Source organism: Aethalodelphis obliquidens, unplaced genomic scaffold (genome assembly GCF_003676395.1).
Source record: "Aethalodelphis obliquidens isolate GAN/ISIS:26980383/991018 unplaced genomic scaffold, ASM367639v1 scaffold8, whole genome shotgun sequence".
Taxonomy (NCBI): Eukaryota; Metazoa; Chordata; class Mammalia; order Artiodactyla; family Delphinidae; genus Aethalodelphis; species Aethalodelphis obliquidens.
The window spans coordinates 6,462,524-6,489,541 of record NW_020837952.1 but is presented as its reverse complement, the minus strand read 5'-3'; the positions used below and the strand labels follow the sequence as shown (position 1 = coordinate 6,489,541).

The 27,018-nt window shown below is 45.1% G+C and overlaps 1 protein-coding gene across 4 annotated transcripts; it reads left to right on the top strand.

The window, feature by feature from the left end:
* Positions 1-33: 33 nt before the first annotated feature.
* RNF41 (ring finger protein 41) lies at positions 34-26,071 on the top strand. 4 transcript variants are annotated; one of them, XM_027106638.1, is made up of 8 exons: positions 34-282; positions 2,718-2,901; positions 15,991-16,038; positions 17,468-17,580; positions 21,309-21,580; positions 22,279-22,414; positions 22,827-22,930; positions 23,732-26,071. In XM_027106638.1, the coding sequence occupies exons 4-8, from the start codon at positions 17,491-17,493 to the stop codon at positions 24,081-24,083; spliced, it is 954 nt and encodes a 317-aa protein (XP_026962439.1). In that variant the 5' UTR covers positions 34-282; positions 2,718-2,901; positions 15,991-16,038; positions 17,468-17,490; the 3' UTR covers positions 24,084-26,071. The 4 variants fall into 4 exon arrangements, with proteins under 4 accessions (XP_026962439.1, XP_026962440.1, XP_026962438.1 ...); XM_027106639.1 differs by lacking the exon at positions 15,991-16,038 and having other exon boundaries at positions 34-252; positions 23,732-26,070; XM_027106637.1 differs by lacking the exon at positions 15,991-16,038 and having other exon boundaries at positions 23,732-26,070.
* Positions 26,072-27,018: the final 947 nt, after the last annotated feature.

The following is a 27,018-nucleotide window of genomic DNA, read 5'->3' as shown; positions in this document are numbered from 1 at the left end:
CCACTCACCTCGTTGGCCGCTTGTGGCTTCTAGTTCGGGGCTGAGTTAAACAAAAAGGCGGAGTTTGGTGACGAGCTTCCGCTAGGTTGCGTAGCAGCGGTGGGCGGGGCAAGGGATCTGTCCCACACCGCGAAGAGTGGTCGGAACCATCTCTCGTCTTCTTCCCCTTCCCCTTCCCCTCCCAGGAAAAGCTGGGACCCGGCACCCTGGCTATCCCTTGGCCGCTGCGGCCTCAGCTCCAGCCAGGCCTGGGTACGGAGAGTCCAGACCGCTTCCAGGGCGGTGCGTACGGCGCCTGCGCGAGCTCCCCCCTGAAAGAGGGTGTGGGAGGGGAGGGGGCAAGGTCCCAGGGGGGTTGGGATGGGGGTTCGAGCTATTGGAGGTCAGGAGGAGGGATGGGAGTAAAGATGAAAAATGGAGGAAGGGAGCAGTAATAGGGAGGAGTCTAGAGGTGATAAAGGGGCGCTGATGGGTGGGTTGTTGGGGAGGTCCATTGGAGTGGGGGAGCCTTAGGAAGTGCGGGAGGGGGCCTGGGCTGGCTGGAGGACAGGGAGGGGGGCGAATTGGGGGAACCACGTGGTGTTTAAATGGGCAATGATTGACGGGCCGGAAGGGGAGGCAGGGAACATACTGGGGGTCAGTGTGGGCAGGGGCGTCGGAACCTGAACCCCCGCCCTCGAAGCGCCATAGCTTGGCTCCTCTCGCATGCCTTGTCTTTGACAGCCTTGTCTTCCTCCTCCATTCCTTCCCCCCTCTCCCTCCCACCCCTCCATGAAGGAATCTCACATTCCTTACATCCCTGCCCTGGATTGCCAGTCCCTCTTCACACACTTCACACACCGGAAAGCCTTCTCCAAACCAGAACGCAGAGGAAATTGAGGATTGGGAAGGAGGGGGCCGGAGAAGGAGCAGAAAGCTGAGAGGGGTGAGGGTGTTTTGCCTGAGGGACTGACAGACATCTCCATTCAGAAACTGACTTCATTCTACCTAGTAGCAAATGTGGCTGTTAGAGACCACTGAATCACTGTTCTTGGGGACTGGGCTGTGGTAGTGATAGTCTAATCCCTTCCTGTACAGGTGGTTTTAGTCTGACAATAGAGCAAGAAGCTGATAATATTGCAGGCTGATAGTTGTCCCCAGATAGGAATGGTAGGGAATCTGAGTGATGCAATAATGTTACTGCCCTGTGTGTCCAGCCGGCTTTGTGGCTGTGTCTGGTTCCCAGTAATGGGAAAGAAAGAACAGGCTTCTTTCAAGCATTTCCTCATGGGCCCTCAGTACTCTAAATTTATTTTGCAGTCTGTTACTACAAATACCTTACCTATGAATAGCGGTATTCAGTATGCTTTCACATTTATTATGTCATTTGCTTTTCCTGGACAATATGTAAGGTCGATAAGGCAGTTATCATTTTCCCTACTTGACAGGTGAAGAAATTGAAAATTACAGAAGGGATACATGGCTTGTTAAAAGCCATACAGTGGGTAGAGCTGGGACCAGAACCCAAGTCTCCTGACTCCTGGTCCTCCTCTCAGTTGAAAAATCCTGTTTTGTTCTGGTCAAGGGAGCAGTGAAGGACGATTGGTTTTCCCAGGCTAGATAACTGTTTGCTTTCTGAGTCTGAAACTTGTCACTGGAAGACTGAACATAGCCAACAGCACTGGCTCCTGGAAGCATTTCTTGACGTGCAGGTGCTTGTGCCAGGCTGTTGCTGTGGTCAAAATGGAAGAAGCATTATACCCTCCTCTGTATTATGGATGGGAGAGACAGATCAACTTCCCCCCACCTCCAACTACAGGGAAGAGAAAGTGGATCTGGCCTTGCACTTTTATCCTCTGATTAGTTTTAAAATACCACACTAATGTGTTATGGCTGATGAACATAGTAAACTAATGAGCACGTATACCAGACTCAGGATGAAATGGTCTCTGTTTTATGACTAAAAATCGTGATCCTTTCTAAGATAGCCGTTAACATGGATAGATGTGAAGGTAAGGAAAGGAATTTGAATAGTTCCTATTCTGCGTCTGAAGCCTTGTCTCCTTCTACTTAGTTTCATCCTTTTAGTAATGAGAGTCTGGTCAGCTTAATCATACTGCTACCTGTAGTCTTTCCAGTTTCCTACCCTAGAATAATTTCCTGATTCACTGCCTCTTCATTTTTTTTTTTAAAGCCTGATCCCCTCAGGAATATTTCTGGACTTGGAAGTAGAATTGCACCTGTACCAACATTCTTGAGCATCTTCTTATGAAACAGTATTTTTCAAGTGGAGAGTAGGACAGAATTCTTTTTATATGAAATAATTTATGTGAAAGCACTCTGGAAACATTAAAGCATCATACTGTGCATGTAAGCTTTCATTGCTCTCTGCATTGTATAGCCACAGATTTAGACTCATTGACATTACTTTTAGTTGTATGCACTGAATAAAAGAACCTTTTTCTATCTCAAACAGCTCCTCTTCCCTACCTTTCTTCTTGTCCCTTTCTCTCCCCCTCTCAGCTATGTTTGAATCACCTGGTCTGTGCGTGTGATTCCTTAGCTGATGATCTCACTCCTTAGAGGGTAGCCTGGATGCCTAGCCTTGAAACCTATAGTTCTTAGTGGAGTTGTCTCGTCCTCCTCAACCAACCACCAGATCCCAGTCTGTCTAGTTTCACTGCCAAGTGCAGGTAGTTCTCCTGACTCACCTTTTTCTTCCTTGTTCCTATTAATAGAGTGCTCCTGATTGTGACATCACATCCATCCCCTTGGCAATGGAGCTTGTCCCTAGGAAGGAAGACTCAGTCGGAGAATAGCCAACAAGATGGGTTACTGGGAACGTCTCCTGAGTGGCACTGAGTGGAAGCATCAGGGGGTTGGAGCCTTGTGAACAGGGAACCTGCCCCCAACACTTGGAAGGTAAAGAGCCTTGATTCAGAATCCCATTCCTGGCTAGAACCCTCTTCTCTGCCAATCCGGGTTCCTTCTGCTCTTGAAAACCTGATTCTCAAAACTCTTTTTTGCATAAAACTTTCTGTGATTAACCCACATCAATCTGTTCTTCTTTGCATACTTATGTCTTACGTGAACTATTAACTTTTATTTGTTGGTAAATTGCTTAGTAAATTTTACTCTTTTTATGTGTTTTATATCCTGTGTACTCAGCCATTGGGCTGAAGCCTGCACTTAGTTTGAGGACAAGGATTGTGTTTTCCGTTTCTTTTACATGTCTATACTGGCAAGGGGGCTGTGTATATAGGATGAAGATGAGGTTTGGGGTAACCACACAAATAGTGCTTGGTGCTGGTGATCCAGTGGGAGGTCCTTGCTGGTCTTTGAGGCCTGGTAAGCCTCACTTTAGGTGTTAGAGTTGTTAGTTGGGAGTTCTGGAAGAATTGTGTGCCCTCTGGATTCTTTTTTAAATTGAACCAATTAAAACGTGCTGAAGAAGCCTAACTTTAAAAATCTCCTGTGCTAAATCTAGTCTGGATCACAGCATTCTGGAATTAAATGCGACTTTAGAGGCAATGAGGAACCTGAGTTCCTAAGAGCTCAGTTCTCTAAGAGGGGGAGTAACTTCACTCTAAGGATTCTACTGCTTAAATGAAAAAGACCACTTTTTTCACTTAGAAAGTGAAGAGAGTTGCCAAAAGAGAGCAAGGCCAGACTTTGCTCTCATAAAGCCAGGGCAACCTTTTATCATATAATTATCCCCTAATTTAGCCTATTCTTGTACTTATGTAGAATTTATGTAGTTTCAGATGTTTCATTTCATGTGGAGTAAAGGGAACTGAGGCCCAGAGAGGTTAAGTAACTTGCCCAAGGCTACACATTGGTCGGTAATATAGCTAGAACTAGGACTCAGGTTTCTAGATTCTCAACTCAGTTTTCTTTTTTTCCAGATCTGTTTCTTTATTGGGAGACAGAGAGATAAGATGAAATGTTTTAGGGACACCTGTGAGACACCCTCCACCACCTACTTTCTTCACTAGGGTGAAATTCCTAGGAGTCACCTGTTTCATTACACTGGGGCAGGTTATGGGGCCCTTTTCCTATGTGTCTGGTGATTTGTAGTAATTGGGCTGAATCCTCAGCCCTCTGCACCTTTGCTGTATTTAGGGCATGGAGGAGAGAGAATTAGAAGGAGACTACAGCACATATACTTGGCTTTTACCTGTATGCTTTTGCCACGAATTGGTGACAGCATGCCCAGTTACTCTAAATGGGTTGGAGTGGTTGCTGTAACGTTTCGTGTGTGTGCGCCTATGTATGTGTGTGTGTGTGTGTGTGTGTGAATGTGCATGGTTTGTACACCTGTACGTGGGTTCAAGAAACCCTGAATAAGGGAGGATAAATGTTCAGGCTCTGTTAGAAACAATCTGTTTTTTAAAATTTATTTATTTTTCGCTGCATTGGGTCTTTGTTGCTGCACGTGGGCTTTCTCTAGCTGCAGCGAGTGGGGGCTACTCTTCTTTGCAGTGCACGGGCTTCTCATTGCAGTGGCTTCTCTTGTTGCGGAGCGCGGGCTCTAGGCACACGGGCTTCAGTAGTTGTGCCATGTGGGCTCAATAGTTGTGGCTTGTGGGCTTTAGAGCGCAGGCTTAGTAGTTGTGGCTCACGGGCTTAGTTGCTCTGTGGCATGTGGGATCTTCCCGGACTAGGGCTGGAACCTGTGTCCCCTGCATTGGCAGGTGTATTCTTAACCACTGTACCACCAGGGAAGCCCAGAAACAATCTGTTTTGAATTCCTAGCTCTCTCTAGGGGTAGAACAGTGAAAACAACTGCAACAGTAAGTTAAAAGGGTATAGGAAGGGGTCTAATAAAGTTCTCACATTTTTATAATAATGCTGACCAGGAATACAGAGAGACATCCCAGTGTAACAGTGAGGAAGTATAGCAACATAATTACCTGGTTTGGTTCTGGCCTGTTGGGAATGCAGTTTTGGGTTTGGGTTCAGGATGTTCAAATCAGGGAATTTGGCAGAACTCCTGTAAGTCTAAAGGGACACCTCAGTGCTACTTTAGTTCAGCTCCCCAACTTGAGTAAAACCTTCCAAGGCCTTTTCCTATTCCGTAACTCAAGGAGGAGATCTAGGAAACTGTGCTTCCAGTGGATGTGGTCACTGGCTGTGACTCTTGAGGTCCCCGTGGTTTCGATTTTATTAAGGCTTCTGTCCCTAGGGCAGTGAGTGGTTGAGTTCTTGTACTGCATCCCCCTTGAAATGATAACCCACCCCAGTGACAGCCCTACAGCAGTGTTGAGAGTCCCCGAGGGTAGAAGGAATAGTCAAGGAGCCTAGCCTGTCAGCTTGACTGTCTACTTAGGGGCAGGGCAAGACGAGGCAAGGAGCTAGATTCCAAGATTGTGTATAACCACTTCAACATTTGTTTCCCATAGATGACAAATAGGAAATGCCCTAATCAGAATCGAAATCTAAATTTCCCCTTAATTCTCGAGGCCACACCTCTGAAAGGATATAGTTATAGGAGGGTAGATAAAACAGGAGCATCTCCAAGCAGATAAAGTGGAGGTTTCTATTTAGAAAGAACAATGCCCAGCATCTTTGCAGAGTTTTGTAAACCTTGACTTTATAGTAGGAACTTTGCAACTCCTAAGCCTGGCTGGTGGCTTCCCACACCCTCTGGCCATCTCTGCACCAACTGAGGCTGTTTCTTTGGGGAAGTTCTCTGCTGTTTCTTTTGGCGATGTAGGATCCCCTGAGACCCCATTATGATAACTTTTCAAAATTTGTATTCCCCCTTAAGATAACATTGTTAGCACTGTTTTAAAATGAAAGCACAGTGAAGCTATACAATACAGGCTCTCAGCTTGCTTTCTGCATTGCCCCATAGCAACAAGGGAGAAAAGGGTACTGTTTTCATTTTTGCCCCTTGCTGATTTTTAAAAATAATTAAATCTTGCAGAAATATATAACATAGATCAAAAGTATAATCTCAGCATCTAGATTTTTAAAATGTATACGCTACATATACCACTTTAAAAAAACAGTTTTTATAAAAATGGGACCATACTGTACAAAATGGGACCATACTATTTTTGCAACTTGCATTTTTCAGTTTGAGAGGCAGTTTAGCACTGCAGTTAAAGGCTTGAGCTCTGGGGCCAGTCTGCCTGGGTTGGAATCTGTCTCCACCACCTGTTAGCTATATGATTTTGAAGAAGCTTTCTAACCTTTCTGCATCTGTTTTTCATCTGTAAAATGTGGATCATGGTAATGCCGACCTCACACAGAGTAACTCATAGAGTTATTTTAATAATTAGTTGAGTTAATACACGAGAAATGCTTAGAATTGTGGCTAGCATATAGAAATAATAAATATTGATTTAATTATTATTTAATTATATAAGTAAAACATGATCACTGTTTAAAAAAAAATAAAAGAGGAGGAAAAACTAAGAGCAAAACTGTGAGGGATTTCTCTGGTGGCAAAGTGGTTAAAAACCTGCCTGCCAGTGCAGGGGACATGGGTTCAAGCCCTGGTGCGGGAAGATCCCACGTGCAGCAGAGCAGCTAAGCCCGTGCGCCACAGCTACTGAAGCCTGAGTGCCTAGAGCCCGTGCCGGTGCTCTGCAACAAAGAATAGCCCCCGCTCGCCACACCTAGAGAAAGCCTGCGCACAGCAATGAAGACCCAACGCAGTCAAAAATAAATAAATAAAATTAAAAAGAACAAAAAACAAACTGTGAGTGAAATTAAAAGTACTGATAGGGCTTCCCTGGTGGCGCAGTGGTTGAGAGTCCGCCTGCCGATGCAGGGGACGTGGGTTTGTGCCCCGGTCCGGGAAGATCCCACATGCCGCGGAGCGGCTGGGCCCGTGAGCCTTGGCCGCTGAACCTGCGCGTCCAGAGCCTGTGCTCCACAACGGGAGAGGCCACAACAGTGAGAGGCCCGCGTACCGCAAAAAATAAATAAAATAAAAGTACTAAAATTCTACACTTAGAGACAGCTTCTCTAATATATATCCTTCTAGATGCTCTCCAATATAAGTGTGTACACACATAAAATTTTTTAACAAACATGGCACTATAGTATATATAATATGTATGTGTTATTTTACTTATATATAAGTAATGAATAAATTGAAAAAATCTAAATAAATAAATATTAATAAAAACAAATATATCTAAGTTATATTAATGCTACATTGTATCCCATTTTATGGATGTAAGGAATTATACTGGATATTTGTGTCATTTCTGATTTTTTTTTTGCTATTATAAACAATGTTTAGATAAACAACTTAGTATATTGTTTTGTACACTTGTGTAATTATTTCCTTAGGCTAAGTTACTGGAATTAGGATTGCTAGGTAAAAGGTAAAAAAATATACTTTTTTTAGAGGCTTCCCTGGTGGTGCAGTGGTTGAGAGTCCACCTGCCGATGCAGGGGACACGGGTTCGTGCCCCAGTCCGGAAAGATCCCACATGCCACGGAGCGGCTGGGCCCGATATATATATATATATATATATATATATATATATATGCTTTTTTAGGACATTGGTTTTTTGTTATGATTCACCTTGATTAACTTTTTCTTGCAAGAGTACATTTTTTCCAGACCTTGCTATAGTATATTACATGTTATATGTATATGTTGTATATGTTATATGACATAAATGACATACATAGTATATGTGACATTGAGTATTTTGGACATATTTTTTGATTTAATCTTAATATTGATACTTTCACAATTTAGGATAATTATAAATTTATTTCTTTATTTGAATATTGAGTGAACACACAGAGAAAATCTTTTTCAAAGGTACAAAGGGATAACTGAGGAAATTAAAATTTTCCCCCTGTTCCTGTCCCTTAATGACCCTTCCTCAGCAGCAACCACTGTTGGCAGTTTCTTATGTATCCTTGTGGAGAGTTCCATGCATATGAAAGCATAGTCACATACATATTATTTTTGGCACATTTATGTGGCACATCATGGTGGCACATTTACATGTACTATTATATACTGTAGTTTTTTTCTCTTAGTGTATCTTGGAAGACTTCATACCTGGTTCATTTTAAGGCAGCAATAATTTTTTTCCTCTGATTGATTTAATAGCTATTGTAGAGAAACCAGATTACAATTTGTTTATTTGAGGTAGATATTATAAAGTTAGCAGTTCAACAGGTGAATTATGGATATTTGGTGATATTTTTGCTATCACGTAGAGGCTGTCTCAGGTAGCACCTATTCTTGACTCTTTCTCTTGTGCCTTCCTTTCATCCCAACTCTGTGTGTTTGTCTTGACTATGAGAATGGCGGTAGCTATCATCCAGAACAGCACTAACCAGTGTCAGTTTGCATTAATTGAAGTAGAGAGGAAAGGTGCTAATAGTCCCATTGTGTTCATATTGGTCAGTCCACAGGTGAAGCTCCGGGTACCCTGTTTTAGAGGGACATAGGCATTCTAGAATGCTATGGGAGATTTGAGTTTAGGCTAGATATTTCTCATCTGTGCTCCTGCTGCACCCTATCTTGGCCTTTCCCTGGACTGTCAAAGCACAGGGTGAGTGACTGTTGGGTACTGTGGAGAGGATTCCAGCCCTGGGATGTTAAACTAGATGGTCTCTTATGGTCCATTCTAACTCTCAATGCAAAAATAAGACTGTCTGAATTAAGTCAATAGGGAAAACTTCTGGGTGAGATCAAATTCTGTCACCTTTTATTCCTGAACTTCAAAAGTAAAAACATTCCTATACTTTTTACTCTTAAGTAATTTCTAAATTGAAAAAAATTTTTTTCCATATTTGTGGAAGACTGTTTAAAGCTGAATTATGACAAAAAAAATGTATGCTCAATAAAATGTTTGATAGTTAAAAATAGAAGAAAAACATTATTCTTAGTCCTACACCTAAATAAAACAATTGTTATTTTGATAATTCTTTCTGGTCTCTTTGTACATGGATTATTTATAAATATATACGTTTTTGTTTTGTTTTGTTTTTGCGGTACATGGGCCTCTCACTGCTGCGGCCTCTCCCGCTGCGGAGCACAGGCTCCAGACGCGCAGGCTCAGCGGCCATGGCTCACGCGCCCAGCCGCTCCACGGCATGTGGGATCTTCCCGGACCGGGGCACGAACCCGTGTCCCCTCATCGGCAGGCGGACTCTCAACCACTGCGCCACCAGGGAAGCCCAATATATACGTTTTTAAACAGATCTGTATTCAAATTTGTGTACTACTTTTTTCATCTATTATTGTATCATGTTACTGTATATTCCTCATAAGCATCATTTAAAAATAGATATGCTGGGCTTCCCTGGTGGCGCAGTGGTTGAGAGTCCGCCTGCCGATGAGGGGACACGGGTTCGTGCCCCGGTCCGCGAAGATCCCACATGCCGCGGAGCGGCTGGACCCGTGAGCCATGGCCGCTGAGCCTGCGCGTCCGGAGCCTGTGCTCTGCAACGGGAGAGGCCGCAGCAGTGAGAGGCCCGCGTACCGCAAAAATAAATAAATAAATAAATAAATAAAAATAGATATGCTATTCCATCAGATGGGCTTACATCACCATAATTAAGCATAACTATACCTTCACTGTTCACTTAAATGAATAAGTGATTATCTGAATTTTAAAAGTTTACGGGTGTGATTTTTGAAAAACTATCTGGGCCTCTTTTGGTACCATCTTTTCTTTTTTCCTGCTTTAAGTGTGTCCCTCTTCCTGTTTAACATAATTCCAGAACTCCTTCCTACCTTTTCCCCAGTGACCAGATTCTCTCCCATCTTTACTTTTCCTTCTTCACTAGTGCTTTCCTCTCAGTTCATAAACATCCTCAAGCCTTTCTCATCATAAGGAAAAACACCCCTACACAACCCACTTCCTCAGCCTCCAGTGCTCCTCTAGCTGGTTCTCTCTCTTTTCCTTCCTTGGAAATCAAGCTTTCGACAGGGTTGTCTTCAGTCCCCATCTCTCTGTCTCACCTGTTCACTGTGAGCCACTGCAGTCTGTCTTCCACTCCCAGTGCCTCACTGAAACTGCTCGCCACAGTGCCACCCAACTCCATGGAACCGCCTTCTGCTGTGGTGTCCACAGTCCCACATCCTGGCAGTTTTTGCTTTTTTTAATTTGACTTGTGTTTGCAGTTTTTGACACTTCTTTTCCCTCTAAGCATTCTACTTCCTTAGCTTTTGTGTGTGTGTGTGTGGGGGAAACACATAACATAAAATTTACCACCTTAACCATTTTTGAGAGTATATAGTTCAGTAATGTTAAGTATATTCACATTGTTGTGAAACAGATCTCTGGAACTTTTTCATCTTGCAAAGCTGAAACTCTACTCATGAAACAAGCATTCCCCTTTCCCTCCCCGCTCCCTACACCCCCAACTCCCTTAACTTTTGTGACCATCTTCTCTCCAGGATTTTCTCTTATCTCTGGCCAATCTTTCTCAGTCTTCTTTTGCAGGCTCCTTTTTGTCCCCCTTTTAAAATGTCACTGATAAAGTATTTTCATGCACTGTTGTTGGTGGTGTAAATTGAAAAGGCCTTTCCAGAGTATCGTATGGAAGTGTCTAGGAAAGCAAATAGCAGGCACACCATTCAGTGCCGCAGTTCCACCTCTCAGTGGAATCTGTCCTAGGAGAGAGATTTGTTCTTGTGCTCCAAAAAATCTTGTTACAAGGGGTGTTAACTGCAACGTGATTTGTTTCAGGGGAACACTTGGCAGTCAGGCAAACTTCAGTCGTGAGAGGATAATGGCAGAATACGTTGTAATCAAGGCTTAGACTGGTGGATTGGAAATTCTTACCACTAGAATATAAACTACATGAGAGAAAGAACCTTATCTGTCTTACTCATACGTGAATCTGTGCAACTTCCCTGGAGGTCCAGTGGTTAAGACTCCGTGCTTCCACTGCAGGGGGCGCGGGTTCGATCCCTGGGGAACTAAGATCCCCCATGTAGTGCAGCACAGCGGAAAGAAGAATCTGTATAGCAAAGAAGGGCAGTTGAAAGAATGAATGTTCACCAGTCAATGGATGGGGAGAGGAAGGTGGGAAGAGAGGCTATATTCTTTTTTTTTTTTTAATATAGATTTATTTATTTATTTTTGGCTGCCTTGGGTCTTCGTTGCTGCTCGTGGGCTTTCTCTAGTTGTGGTGAGCGGGGGCTACTCTTGGTTGTGGTGTGCGGGCTTCTCATTGCGATGGCTTCTCTTGTTGCAGAGCACGGGCTCTAGGTGTGCGGGCTTCAGCAGTTGTGACTCGCGGGCTCTAGAGCCCAGGCTTAGTAGTTGTGGCGCACGGGCTTAGTTGCTCCGCAGCATGTGGTATCTTCCTAGACCAGGGCTCGAACGCGTGTTCCCTGCATTGGCAGGCGGATTCTTAACCACTGCGCCACCAGGGAAGTCCCGAGAGGCTGTATTTTTTTAAAATGAAAATATAGTCATATATACTTGTGAAAAAAGAAAAACTAAAAAAATAAGCAAAGAGTCAGTGCTCCCCAGGGTTCTATAGTCTTCAGACCAACCCTTATTTTCTGTTTTCATTCTGTATACTTTCCCTGTGTGGTCTCTGAAAACCCATCAGCTACTACCTTCATGATTTCTACTTGGAATCTCAAACTGTACATGTCTAAAACTAGGATCATTGTTTTTTTACCCCATCCAGATCTTTTTTTTTTTTTAATTCTTATATTGGTAAATAAGAATTCACCACTACTTAGCCAAGGCAGAAACAAAAGAGTCATCTTTTTATTACTTCCTGAACTAATATAGATTCAGATTCCTTCTTTTTAAATTTTTATTTGTTTATGTTGGTTTTTTTTTGGCCACGCTACCCAGCTTGTGGGATCCTAGTTCCCCAACCAGGGATCGAACCCGGGCCCCCCCGCAGTAGAAGCGCAGAGTCCCAACCACTGGACTGCTTGATTCCTGATTCCTTCTCTGAAATGTCTTGGTTTGAGCCTTTATACTTTTTCTTAATCTGAATTTTAAATAAACTCCTACAAAGGTCTCACTTTCTCTAATCTTCCCTACCCCCTATATTTTCTGTACAGTTACCAGAATCTGCCAGCCTAAAACAGAAAGCTGATCATGTCAATTTCTTAAAAAATCCTTCAGGTGTACACACACTTAAAGAATCTCCCCTACAACATTTATACTAATTACAAAGGAAAAAATAATAACTCTTAGAGTAGAGAAACCTGACAGACAGCACTTAACCAAAGGGTCAGAGTTAGTATCACCAGGAACAGTACAAATCAACATTATGTGCTCCTGATATGATGCATTGAGAACACGATGCCACTTCCTTGCTATTTTTGCCCAAAATGAAACCTGAATTTAATCATGAGGAAACATCAGACAAATCCAAATTGAGAGACATTCTCATATACCTGGTGTGTATTCTTAAAAATGTCAAATTTATGAAAGACAAAAAAGATTTAGTAACTTTTTCAGTTAAATGATTAAAGAAGCTTGACAATTCAGTGCATAACATAATTCAGCATAATCTTGAATGTTCTTTTGCTAAAGGAGATTATTGGGACAGTTGGAAAAATTGGAAAAAAGGTTTGTAAATATAGTATTACATCAATGTTAATTTCCTGATTTTCATAATCTTACTATCAATATATAAAATAATGTTCTTTTTAGGAAATACAGTACACAGTAAAGTTATTTAGGGTTAAAAGCATCAAGTCTACAGTTTACTCTTAAGCAGTTCAGAAAATTTTTATCCATCTATCAGTGTATATATATAGCAATGATAAAATAAATGTGGTTAAATGTTAACATTTAGGGAGTCTGTATGAAGGATATATGGGATCTTTGTAAGTCTGAAATTGTCAAGATAAAAAATTAAACCCTGTAAATTTATGTCAACAAAAATCCTTCAGGTGCTCCCATAGCTTTCAGATTAATTCTAATCCTAGTGTCCTAGCGCCTTCATTAGTCCTAATTTAAACTATCCCTCTCCAAACTTCTAATGCTGTATGCTGTCTCTTTGTTGTTGTTTGAGCCAGGATTCTTTTGGCTGTAAGATACAGAAGTGCAGGGACTTCCCCCCTGGTCCAGTGGTTAAGGCTCCGTGCTCCCAATACAGGGGGCCTGGGTTCGATCCCCGGTCAAGGAACTAGATCCCGCATGCCGCAACTAAGAGTCCACACGCTGCAACTAAAAGATCCTGCATGCCGCAACTAAAGATACTGCACACGGCAACGAAGATCCCGCTTGCCACAACTAAGACCCGGTGCAGCCAAATAAATAAATAAATAAAATTTTAAAAGGTACAGAAGCCCAACTCAAAGCTTAAGCAAAAACAGGATACACAGGGCTTCCCTGGTGGTGCAGTGGATGAGAGTCCGCCTGCCAATGCAGGGGACACAGGTTCGTGCCCCAGTCCGCGAAGATCCCACATGCCGCGGTGCGGCTGGCCCCGTGAGCCATGGCCACTGAGCGTGCGCGTCCGGAGCCTGCTCCGCAATGGGAGAGGCCACAACAGTGAGAGGCCCGCGTACCGAGAAAAAACAAACAAAAAAAAGAGGTGTCTTGCAGAAGCCAAAGATAGGAAGGCAACTGGGTCTTGGGAACAAACCAGTCACTCTGAAGCCTCAGGACTTTCCAGCTCTCATCCAGGCCTTTCTCACTGTGTCTGTTTCAGTCTTTTCTTTCCTTCTGTAGATTTGTCTTCCTCAGTCCACATGACAGGCAAAGAAAGACCAACTCATCTTTCTTGGTATCAAGCTCAAATTCTCAGAGATAGGATCCATTGGCCCTGCTTGGGTTGCATGCTCACCCTTGTCCCAGTCAGCTGCTGCCTAGGTTAAAGTCTCACAGTACTAGTGAGGCAGCTTCTCCTGGAGCCATGTGGATGAAAGAGAAAGGGAGTAGAATTCCTAAAGTGAACAACGCCATGGTCTGCACTACAGCTCTCAATAGTGGAGGTCCACAGGACAGTGACACTGGACTGCTCTTGGCTGTCTTACCACTGTCCTCATTGTTCAGTTCAGTGAGTTGCAACAAGGAGAATCACAAGGGGCCTTAGTTCTGGGTTTCACATTTCACTTTATGATGTCTTTAATATTACCCTTCATGTACTCACTCTAATCCATTACTGTTGATGGATTATTCAAGGGAATGTTGGCATAGGAACAGAAGGTCAAAGGTCTGAGGAGAGACAAATAGATGGATATCCCTATTTTAGAGGAAGATAGCCAGACCAAGGTGGTTTAGAGTGACAATTTCAGGGGGATTGTTAGTAAGCCCAGGGCCCTGAACTTAGGCCCTAGAGATGGAGGAACAAGAATACAGAGAAGTGGTGGTGATGGAGGTCAGTGTAATTGTAGCAGTGTCATTGGGTATCGTTGTTCCTATACAAAATGGGTAAAGAAAAATAAGTGGTTCCAAAGTGAGCCTTGTGATTTCTTGTCTCCATTAGCCTACATTAATCAGGATTTTTGTCAGTTTAAAGAGATAAAAACCCAGCTCAAACCAGCCTAAACATAATAGGGAATTTACTAACTCATGTAACTTATGTTCAGAAAATGATTGTGGCGTCAGGCATGGCTGAATCCAGGCCCTCAAATGATTTCACCTGAATTTGATTTCTCAGCTCTGCTTTCTTCATTATGGCATCATTTTTTTTTTTTTTTTTGGCCATGCTGTGTGACATGTGGGATTTTAGTTCCCCGACCAGAGATTGAACCCATGCCCCCTGCAGTGGAAGCGCAGAGCCCTAACCACTGGACCACCAGGGAATTCCCAATTATGGCGTCATTCTGTAAGTAGGCTGTCCTCATTAATGGCAGAGATGGTCACTGACCACTCTGAATTGTACATCCTACCGCTATGCAAACACCATGAGAGTTCCAGTAGAAGTCCCAGGCATCTCTCTCACTGTCCTAGGTTGGGTCACATGTCCACTAGGAAACAGGTTCTGATTCCTGAAGGAAAATTGTGATGCTGTTTACAGAAAATGGGATGTTAGGTAGGCAAAATACATGTCCACTGTACTCTGCTGGGAAGCTTCCAGTTAAAGCAACATTTAATCACACCAAACATTTTACTGTTTTGTAAAGAACTGTGCTTGGTGCTAAATTGGATGTAGCACTTGAGTTCCTACTCTTAAGGAATTTTTAATCAAGTAGTAGAAATTAGATATGTACATAAATAGGGAATTCCCTGGCAGTCCAGTGGTTAGGACTCCACACTTCCACTGCAGGCGACACGGGTTGGATTCCTGGCTGGGGAACAAAGATGCCGTGTGGCTTGGACAAAAAAAAAAAAAAAAAAAATGTATACCTAAATAATGGTTACTCTTGTGTATTGAGTGCCTAGTATGTGCCAGCAGGCATTGTGCTAAATGTTTTATATGTATTGTTTCTTTGAGGGCAATTCCGTGAGAGTCACTTCTGTTGTTACTTATACCAATGTTATCTGTTTAAAAAGCTGTGCAGGGCTTCCCTGGTGGCGCGGTGGTTGAGAGTCCGCCTGCCAATGCAGGGGACACGGGTTCGTGCCCCGGTCCAGGAGGATCCCACATGCTGCGGAGCGGCTGGGCCCGTGAGCCATGGCCGCTGAGCCTGCACGTCTGGAGCCTGTGCTCCACAACGGGAGAGGCCACAACAGTGAGAGGCCCACGTACTGCAAAAAAAAAAGAAAAAGCCATGCAGGCTTAGGAAGTATACGTAAGCCTGCCCAAGGTCACACAGCTAATGAGTAGTAGAACCGGGCATCTAAATCCAGTCAGTCTTGACTCAGTCCAGTGCTGTACTTTAGCTTGCACTTGACCTATCAAGGCCTCTCTGCATCCATCCCATTCCCCACCCTTTTATTTATTTATTTATTTTTAAATTTTATTTATTTATTTTTAATTTTTGGCATGCCACGAAGCTTGTGGGATCTTGGTTCCCTGACCAAGGATCAAACCTGGGCCGTGGCACTGGACCGCCAGGGAAATCCCTCACTCCCCACCCTTTTAAATTGAACAGCCTGATTCTGAATTCCTGAGAACTACATGATTGACTCAGCTCATTTTTTTCAGGACATCACAGCTGATGGCTGGTCTGCAGATTGTCTGCCCTTATATCAGGTACCCATCCTTGCTCCAATTAGCCCACTGGCTGGATGTCCACAGGGGAATTTCACTTACTGTTCAGTGATGTCTTGTTTGGGTTTGACCCTTAGGAGCCTAAAGAAGGGGCATGGCAGCCTCGCTGCTCTTTGAGTCTTTGTTCTCCTGAACTTCCCTCCCATCACCACCACCTAAATTCAGACTCTCACTACTTCTCTCCTGCCTAGATGTTCTTCCTGTCTCTAATCTCATCCCTGTTTACAGAGTGATTCTAAAAAGAACTTTTATCACATCATTCCTTTTAAGTGTTTCAGTGGCTCCCCATAGCCTTCAGGGTAAAGTCCAAACTCCTTACATAAGACTTCTCATGGCCTGGCCCTTACTTGCCTTTCCAGCCTTGTATTTTGACACTCCCTCTCTTGCACCCCTCAGATCGAACTTTTTCTGAACCACTTACAGTTGCCTGAACTCATCATATCCCCTCTTACCTTTTTTTTAAAAATATTTATTTTAATTAATTTATTTATTTTTGGCTACGTCGAGTCTTAGTTGCAGCACATGGACTCTTTAGTTGTGGCACGCAGGCCCCTCCTTGCGGCATGCAGGCTTCTCTCTAGTTGTGGCGCGTGGGCTTCAGAGCATGTGGGCTCTCTAGTTGTGGCACGTGGGCTCAGTAGTTGCGGCACGGGGTTAGTTGCCCCAGGGCACATGGGATCTTAGTTCCCGGACCAGGGATCGAACCTGCGTTCCCTGCATTGAAAGGCGGATTCCTAAGCACTGGACCGCCAGGGAAGTTCCCTTCTGGGCTCTTAATATGCTCTTTCATGTGCCTAAAACCCTAATGCCCCACCCTGCCCTGGCTCCCCCCGCCCCCCACACACAACCTAGCTAACTTCTTGCTCGTCCCACTGGTGTCCTGGAAAACTTCTCAGCCTCCCTCTCCTTTCGGCCTGGGTCAGGTATCCACATCTCTTGGCCTCATAGTGCCCTGTGCTCACCCTAAAAGCATTTATCACTTCTTTTTTTTTTTTTTTTTTTTTCGGTACGCGGGCCTCTCACTGCCGTGGCCTCTCCCGTTGCGGAGCACAGGCTCCGGACGCACAGGCCCAGCGGCCATGGTCCACAGGCCCAGCCCCTCCGCGGCATGTGGGATCCTCCCGGACCGGGGCACGAACCCGCGTCACCTGCATCGGCAGGCGGACTCTCAACCACTGCGCCACCAGGGAAGCCTATCACTTCATATTTTAAGTGTATATTTATATAAAACCTTTTCCCATTAGAATTAAATTTCTTGAGTCAGCTCCCCCCCCACCCAAATGACTGTCACATAGTAAGCTCTCAGCAAATATTTATCGGACAAATGAACGAATCTTGGCAATGAGATCAAGTTGGCACATATCTGTAATCTTCTGAACTGGCCTCTTTTTTCCTCTGTTGTTCATTCCAGGACCTGGGTTTCAGTGATGAGACATGGGGTATGATGTAACCCGTTTCCAGGGGGATGTTGACGAAGACCTTATCTGTCCTATTTGCAGTGGAGTCTTGGAGGAGCCAGTCCAGGTGAGTCGGTCTGATGGCAGGTTTGGTGGGGCAGTAGATGGCAGTGGAGCTAGTACAAAATATTCAGGGACTTCCCTGGTGGTGCAGTGGTTAAGAATCCGCCTGCCAATGCAGGGGACACGGGTTTGATCCCTGGTCTGGCAAGATCCCACATGCTGCAGAGCATCTAAGCCTGTGCGCCACAACTACTGAGCCTGCGTTCTACAGCCCACGAGCCACAACTACTGAGCCCACATGCTGCAACTACTGAAGCCCACGCGCCTAGAGCCTGTGCTCCACAACAAGAGAAGCCACCGCAATGAGAAGCCCATGCACACAACCAAGAGTAGCCCCTGCTCTCTGCAACTAGAGAAAGCCTGTGCACAGCAACGAAGACCCAACGCAGCCAAAAATAGATAAATAAATGAATTTATATATATGAAAAGAAAAACATAATTGGAACATTTGGAAATTTAAAAAATATATATTCATAGGAAATGGGGCCACTGTGTTCAGGTCCCCCTTCCCCCACACCCCGCACTCCTGACACACACAGAATAGAGGTTTGGTGCAAAGGAGCAGTGGCCGCTACAATAGGAATAGGGCCTTCCAGAGTCTGTCGAGAGATGGACACCACAGAAGTACAGTGGTTCAGATTTTCTTCAGAGGTCACTGTGAGACTTGTGTGCTGTAAAATGGTCAACTGTTTCTGTCCTCTTGACAGTAGTTTGGTAGCTTCTTTTTCTCTTCAGGGGCTCTGACTAGGTTCCATCTTCCTACCCATGACTGAACTCCTGGACTCTTCTAATAAGTTCTCTCTCCATTTTCATGATACAGTGTTTCAGGTAATCAGCCGGTCTTCCTGCGGGCCTGCGTACTGTTTAACAAATCGCAGGTGGGGAACTGTGTGAATTGACCTAGTTTCTTCCTGGGATTTACTGAAAAAAAAAAAGTTTTTGATGCAGCCATGTACTCTGCATTTTGATATGAAAGCTGCCACCTTCACTAGGTCATTTCTCTACTGGCTTTGCCAGACCAGAGATAATTGTATCTTCCTGGGGCAGGTATGAGGAGAAACTCATGATTACCAGGCAAGTATAATGAGTGAGATGAATTCTTAACCGTTGTATTCATGGGACACCATTCTGCACGGTCCTTATTGCCTGTACTCTGTAAATACCAATTAATCCTCTGCCGCTCCTGGCTAGCTGGAGATAATCCCATTTTCCAAACCAGGACACCAGTTAGTGAGGTCGCATGACCCTTCCCCCACTCACTGCTAATACCACTCCCTGGGACTCCCCTTGATTCTTGGAGTTTATTCTTACTCTCCAGTTTTCAACTACCCAAAGGAGAACAGATGCCTGAGCTGAATGAAAATCAGACTGCATTCCAGTGGCAGCTAGCCCTGGACCATTAGAAGCAGATTGGCTGGGTGTGGAGCAAGCTCTCCTGGTGGTGTCAAGAGGTCATGGGGTATGTCAGTTCCCTCCCCACCCTGGCAGGGCCTTGTCTGTTTTCTAGCACTATCATTTGAGGTGAGTCACATGTGGAGAAGTCAGTGGCAGTTGGTGACTAAGGCAGAAGCTCCCCCCCTCCCGCCCGGACTCAGGCTTTACCTTCTGAGGAGCAGGCCAGGTTCCAGACACATTTCCAAAGGTAGAAAGCCTCTGCTAGGGATGCTGATTTCCCTACATCATATTTATTTATTTTTTGAATAGATAATAAATTCATATGGTTCAGAAGTCAAAACAGTATAAAAAGATATATGGTGAAAAAAAAAAAAAAGAGCTATGGTGAACAGTCTTGCATCCATCTTTGTCCCAGTCCACCTAATCCCCCCATAGATAACCATTTTTACTAGTTTATTTGGTATCCTTCCAGTGTGTGTGTGGGCAGATAGAAGCAAGTATGAATGTATATGTATATTTGCCTACCTTTCTTACACAAAAGGTACCGCATTCTATATACTTCTGCAGAGGTGGCAGGTTTAGATAGGAAGGTCACCAAAGAGGTTCAGTTGAGCTGAGATCTGAATGATAAGGGGCCATTCTGGCAAAGGGGAGCAGCAAAAGCAAGAGACAGGAATGAGCAGGGTGTGGACAGGGAACAGAGAGAAAGCCAGAATGGCTGAAGTCAGTGCTGGGAGCATGATGTGAGGTGAGGAGAGGCCAGAGGCACAGGGCCAGATCAAACAATTTTATAAGTCCTGAGCAGGAGTTTGGATTTATTTTAAGTGTAATCGGAAACCATTGTAAAATTTTAAGCATGATCTAGTTTGCCTTTTTAAACAATCACAGCTGCTGAATGTAGGATGGATTATAAAGAGGCAAGGTAGAAGTAGGAAAACCAGTTAGAAGACATAATAATATAGATGAGAGATGATCGTTTGAACTGGATTAGCGGCAGTACAGACGGGGAAAAGTAGACAAACAGGATTTTTTTTTGGAGAGAGGGCCTATAAGATTTTGAAAAGAATCAAATATGTCTTTAAGTGAAAAATAAAAATGTACTGACAGTTGGATTAATGATATTGAGAATGACTTCTTTCCTTATGAAGCCTTTCTGTGTTACAGTCTTTGGTGTCTGTGAGCATCTTGAAGGCAGAAACTTTTTTTTTTTATCTTAAGCACGTAGCAAAATGTTTGGGACATGATAAGTGCTCGAGTCATTCATCCATGCATCAACATCTAGTGAGTGCCTACTGTGTTTGTCCCATGCTGGAGGCCAGATTGTATCTCCACAGAGGCCAGAGAGTCCTCTCTCTTTGCATTATCAAGGAAGTAGGCTGAAACATGATCTTTGTGAAACTGAAAAGAATGTGATTCTACAAAAATCTAGTCCTGTTTTGGAGGGTAGCCCTGGTCATTGGGACTCAGGGCAACGCCTCAGGTTGGGCCTCATAAAATAAGAACTTGGGGGAGTTCCCTGGTGGTCTAGTGGTTAAGGAATCAGCACTTTCACTGCTGTGGCTCACGTTCAATCCCTGGTCGGGGAACTGATATCCCGCAAGCCACTTGGTGTGGCCAAAAAAAAATTTTTTTTGAACTTTTGCCAGTAAATCTCTGCCCCCGCCTCCTCTCTACTTATCCCTCAAGACCCATATCAGATTCTGTCCTGTCCATAAATACCTGCCCTGATTGACCTAGACTGGAAAGATCTCACCCTCCTCTGGATTTCTTTGGCAATTATTGAGTATGTAATCCAGTTGGCAATTAATGTTGACTACTGGGCCTCCCTGGTGGCGCACTGGTTGAGAGTCCGCCTGCCAATGCAGGGGACACGGGTTCGTGCCCCGGTCTGGGAAGATCCCACATGTCACGGAGCGGCTGGGCCCGTGAGCCATGGCCGCTGAGCCTGCGTGTCCGGAGCCTGTGCTCCGCAACGCGAGAGGCCACGGCAGTGAGAGGCCCGCGTACCGCAAAAAAAAAAAAAAAAAAAAAATTGACTACCTTATGTCCTCTCTCTCATTGTCCTGGAATATTATTTATATCTCTTACTGTTATATAACTTTTTACTTGTTTGTCTTATGTCACAATCCATTTGGACTATTGGGCACAGGAAACATATCTGAAGCCTGTCCGCCACAATGCCTTGCCCATAGTAGATCTATATTTTGCTGTGACCCCAGGGACCTCTGGTCCTAGAAGCTGCGCAGAGGCTTGATTGGCTTTGCGGAGTTAATCGTACCCAGGCTCTTAGCTCCTGCTAATTCTCTTGTGCCCCTTTTGCGCTGCTCTCCCGTCTAGGCGCCTCACTGCGAGCATGCTTTCTGCAACGCCTGCATCACCCAGTGGTTCTCTCAGCAGCAGACGTGTCCGGTGGACCGGAGTGTTGTGACGGTCGCCCACCTGCGCCCAGTACCTCGGATCATGCGGAACATGTTGTCAAAGCTGCAGATCGCCTGCGACAACGCTGTGTTTGGCTGCAGTGCTATTGTCCGGCTTGACAACCTCATGTCTCACCTCAGTGACTGTGAGCACAACCCAAAACGGCCTGTGACCTGTGAACAGGGCTGTGGGTAAGATTCCTGCCCTTCTTCCGCCCACACAGATAAGGGCCTTCCCGTTTATACCCCTGTCTCTGGATCCCCTGCTCGCTAGCTGAAGAGGTCTCCTGCAGGCAAGGAGTGTTCCTGGCCCCCCTGGCTCCCTGCTCCAAGATCTCACCCGTGCTGCTTTCCGAGCTACGATCTTTTTGCTCTTGCTTTAATGAAAGAAGGGAGACAGCAATTCAGCAATCTCTGTGATACCACTAAAGACTGATATACTTTATTCCTCCCTTTCATCCAGTACTACTTTTCTCTTTGTCAGATTGACTGCTCTAATATCCAGGCTTCTCATATTCCCTGTTGTCCTATTTTTTCTTTCTTTGGGGTGTGAAATATTTGATTAAATACTGATAGCTAGGGCTGTGAATCTAGGGCTTCTCAGAAGGAATGAGTGCACAGGCAGAATCTGTAGGAGGAAAGGAGAGCCACGCGGGAGATGAAACACTGTCTTAGACAGGGAAAGAGGCCCAGAGGAAGTAGACAGCAAAGGGACGAGGGAGAGCTGGGGAGAAGGAAATGAAGGCAATAAGCAAGAGGGCGCCTGAATGTTGGAAATGAATGAACGTTAGTCATTTCAGGTAGGAAAAAGCCCTCTCAGCAGTTATCTGCCTTTGCTCACATGTCCCATTAATGCTCCTATCCTGTTCTTTTCCCACCCTGGGTGGCAGCCTGGAGATGCCCAAAGATGAGCTGCCAAACCACAACTGCATTAAGCACCTGCGCTCAGTGGTACAGCAGCAGCAGACACGAATTGCAGAGCTGGAAAAGACCTCAGCAGAACACAAACACCAGCTGGCAGAGCAGGTAGGGCGCAGAGAACACAGGGCAGCACACGTCTTTCACATGCAGATAACCTCGCGCCCGTGGCCTGTGGGTGGCAGGCGTGGATGTGAGCGGCAGATCTGTGCGTGCGCTTGAGAGCCTGGTCAGTGGATACTCTGCCTGTGCATAGCAGTGAATCAGGCTGGAGCTCTTCTTGCTTCCCTTCATCCCATCAGTGGCATTCATTTACTTAACATTTATCAAATGCCTTCCCTTGAAGGCACTATGCTAAGCACTGGGGATACAGCTGGGAATGATACAGTCGTATCCCTGTCTTCATGAAGCTTCCACTCTGGTTGTTCCTCAGATCTCTCCATTTCCCTCATTCTCAGATGTCTCTCATCTACTGTCTGTCTTAGCCATTATCCCTTGTTCTCCTCCCCCCCCTCCACAGAAACGAGACATCCAGCTTCTCAAGGCGTACATGCGTGCAATTCGCAGTGTCAACCCCAACCTTCAGAGCCTGGAGGAGACGATTGAGTACAACGAGATCCTAGAGTGAGTGTCACTCAGGACGTGGAGTCATTCATCCCACGTCCTGGCACTGAGCCCTGGGGGGAGGGTAAGAAGAGGCCTGGGCTGGGGCCACTGCTTCTCAGGTGTTGGGATGAAGAACAGGGCCAGAGGAGGAGGCGATAACCTTCAACCCTAGCAGAGGATCTCATATTCTTTTGGGTGGTTGGAAGGGAAAGCTTACCCAAGAGTTAGATGGGTACCCACATGTACAAAGCCCTGTATTAAAGGCTGTGGGAGTGCTAGGAAGACCAAAAAGAGAAGATATTGTCCCTGACTTCAGGGAGCTTACAGTTCAGAGAGGAAGAGAGTACAAATCCAGGAAAGTGATCTAAAATACAGCAAAAACAAGTGAAGTAAACAAGCGAAGTCTAAGATCCCTTTCAGTTCTGGAGTTCTGCATAGTTCATAGACTAAACTGTGAGTCAGTCTGTATAGTGCAAATAGTGCTGCGAGGGACACAGTATAGAGGAATAATTGCTTCATTCAGTACACATTTGTTGAGCACTTACTACATGCCAGGCACCATGTGCTAAGTATTGGGATTTTTAAGAAAAATAACAGGAACCCTACTCTCGTGGAGTTTAATCTGGTGAGTAACATGTGGTGACACTCGAATGGGACCAACTAGGGAAAGATCTGGAGTTTCTGAACTAATGATGGAAGGAAAGAAGGAGGAATCGAGTTAGGTTGAGTGCAGAGCAGGCAGTCGTTCCTATTAGGAGAAAAGCCAATGCAGAGAAAGGGGACGAGCTGGACTGACCACCTCCAACTCCCTCCACACAGGTGGGTGAACTCCCTGCAGCCGGCACGAGTGACCCGCTGGGGAGGGATGATCTCCACCCCAGATGCTGTACTCCAGGCTGTAATCAAGCGCTCCCTGGTGGAGAGTGGCTGTCCTGCGTCTATTGTCAACGAGCTGATCGAAAATGCCCATGAGCGTAGCTGGCCCCAGGGTCTGGCCACACTAGAGACAAGACAGATGAACCGGCGTTACTATGAGAACTACGTGGCCAAGCGCATCCCTGGCAAGCAGGCTGTTGTCGTGATGGCCTGTGAGAACCAGCACATGGGTGATGACATGGTGCAGGAGCCAGGGCTTGTCATGATATTTGCGCATGGCGTGGAAGAGATATAGGAGATCTCGACGGGCTATCTGGAAGAGATGAAAATCAGAAAATCCTGTCACTCCAGCAGCGGGGCCCTGAGTCCTCCCCACTTTCCTTAATTCCGTGGCTAACGCTAGAGCCACACATCTCCCTGCTCTTCTGCCACTGAAGAGGGCCCCAGGGCACTCTGCTCAGGCTTTCAGGTGGGAAACCCAGATTCCCTCCATTTGCCTAATTTCTTCCCCTAAAATGTCTGTATATTTTCCATCTGGTTGGGAAAGTCCCCACCTCTATTTCTGTTTTCCTGCCTAGGGTCCTGGTTCCAGATGTTTTCAGAAAGCACAAAGATACTCATTTTCTCTAGAGGATCAGGATGGAGTGAGGCATCTCTAACTGTTCCCCTCCTCCAAAACCAGGGAATCCAGAGCAGGCAGGCCTTTGACTCTCTAAACAGCATTTAGGGGGCGGCTCTGGGGAGCAAACATCCTAAAGAAATGGTAAGGATGGAACAAAACCCTAGAAATAATGAGGCCAGTAGGCCATCGCTGGTGGCCCTTAGGGGAAGACTGGACCTCTGTGCCAAGCAATACCCTGTTCAGCCCACCTTAAAGGTGTGGGCTCCCGCCGGGTCTGCAGGTGTGCAGGTGGGGATGCCGAAAATTTCCAGATGAGCTCTTCTTTCCTACACTTTCTCACGATTAGGGAATGACAGGGTTGGGGTGAGGGGTTAGTCCATTGGGGTGAATATGCTCAGCAGGAAGCAGCTCTCTGGCTTTTGCTGAAATTGGGTAGGCACTGCCTCTGGCACAGGCCATAATAGTTCCATAGACTCCTCTCTCTCAGCCCTGTGATTGTAACTAGTTATTTTGATAATTTTCTTTGGCCATTGTTTGTTTATATTTCACTCCCTCCCTCACAGTTTTTCTTTTTTAAGAATGGCCTGATTATGGCTACCCCACTTTTCCAGCCCAGCCACATTGTTGGCAATTTAATTTATTTACTTTTTTTTTTTTAAGAAAGGAAAAAGAAAAAAAAATTTACAAAACTTAAAACTTTTCTTTTGCTGTTCCTATTGTGGGGATCTTTGGATAGGGTGGGACGGGGATGGGGTCTGTCTTATGTTTTTCCTTTTCAGCACAACCTTTGGCTTTAATATAGGAAAGGCTAAGGAGCCCTTGGCTGAACTGAAGTCTGCCCCAGTCCTCCATAGCCCATCTGAGATGAGGAGCTTCCTCTATTCCAGTGATGGATGTGACAGTCCCGCATCAATGGCTGTGCCCTCTGGAGAACTTTGCTCCCAGCCCATCTAGGGTCTCACTGTAAAACTCTGGACTTCGAGTATTAATTTTGAAGAAATCCTGCCCGCCACTCCCCCCAACACCCGGTTTCCTTGGAGATATATATATAGCTGGGTTCTAAGCTTCATCAGGCAAGATGGGATAGAAATTATGTCTCTGAGTACAGGCTGTGCTGTCTCACCCGTACCCCCTTAGGACTTCAGCTGCATTTCGGGATGCCCAGGGCATTCCTTAATCCCTGGGGTGACTAGCAGAGTAAGAGAAGGGGAGGAATAGTGGGTATGATTATCGTGATATGCAGGTGGAAGTGGGGCTGGAGAGAGAGGCCATAAAGCTTCTCTTTTTGGAGCTTTTTCCAGGCCAGCTTGCGGTAGGTCTGGGTAGCTGGGTCATGGCTCCACTGGAACTGTGGGGAGGAGGGAATACAGCTTGAAGGGGGTGAGGAACAGTCATATGTTCCAGCTCCAGGACATTGTGCTCAGGAATTTGAAAACGCTGCTATACTTAGTCTGGTTACTACATTTCTTCCACTCCCCTCTGCCCCTGCCTGCCTTACCCAGGCCCATACCCTCCTGTTGTCACCCTAAGATGGAGCCAGGAAGCTCAGTTAAGGCTTCCCTACCCTTTGCACTAGTGTCTCTGCAGGTTGCTAGTTGTATTATATATGTGCTGTTCCATGGTGTTGACTGCACTAATAATAAATCTTTTACTCAACTCTCTCAATTCTTAATTCACATCACTCCCCTCATGAAGGTTCTCCTCTGCTTTGGCCTTTCTCTCACCTTAATTCCCCTGACTTCTTCCTTGCTTTGTAACCTACTCTTGTCTTAGAACTAACCTCTGTTTTAGGAGGAGTTCTATCTGGGAGGAGTGTGCACCTCATATCTTCTTTGCCTTGTGTACCCTCCTACATCCTTCTCTCCTGACTCCTGTTCTGCACAGCTGAAGCACTCTCACCTGTCATCTGAATTGTGCTCTTTTCAGGGTTTACCTTTGCTCCAAATCCATGTCTTCCCTATGTGTTCTGGGATTTGGGGACATTTTCTATAGACGATATGCAAGTACCTTTCCCCCTTGTCCCACAAACACCTTTGCTTTGGAATCTGGGATTCCATTGAAGGCAGGGAAGCCTCCACCCCCAGTGTCTCCTAACCAAGAAAGTACACAGGAGGAAAGGAACCTGGAATGACTGCACCTGCTGCGGTTGTCAAATCTTGATAAACCCTTTTGTAGGCATTTGCTGCCACCTCCCTATCATGAGAAAAAAACTCTTTTACCACAGTGTACCATATTATAAATTTGTTGAGCATTTATTGTGCACCTAACACAAATCTAATAGCACTCTAGATACTTTAGTGGCGCCAAAAAGAAAAGCATAAGGACATTCCTGTGCCCACTGAATTTACTACACTACACTTTCATACATACGAGGTCTGATTAGAAGATACTGATGACCGTATCACAGTATAGAGCACAAGTGGCAATATAGGTACTCTAATGAGACCGGTAGTGCTTGTTTTTTTTTTTTTAAGCTTCAAAATTACTTTTAGAACCTGCTGCTCATTCTTTTGAATGTCATGAATGATGCCAAATCTTCCTTTTAAGGTAGATTTGGTTTTTTGGAAACAGTATTCATTGAATATCTATTCGCCAAGAACTCACTAGG

Coding starts and splice junctions, on each gene's coding strand:
- RNF41 (XM_027106638.1), top strand. CDS start 17,491: ATGGGGTATGATGTAACCCGTTTCCAGGGGGATGTTGACGAAGACCTT. Junction 21,581..22,278: donor ACCTGTGAACAGGGCTGTGG/GTAAGATTCCTG, acceptor CCTGGGTGGCAG/CCTGGAGATGCCCAAAGATG. Junction 22,415..22,826: donor AACACCAGCTGGCAGAGCAG/GTAGGGCGCAGA, acceptor CCCCCTCCACAG/AAACGAGACATCCAGCTTCT.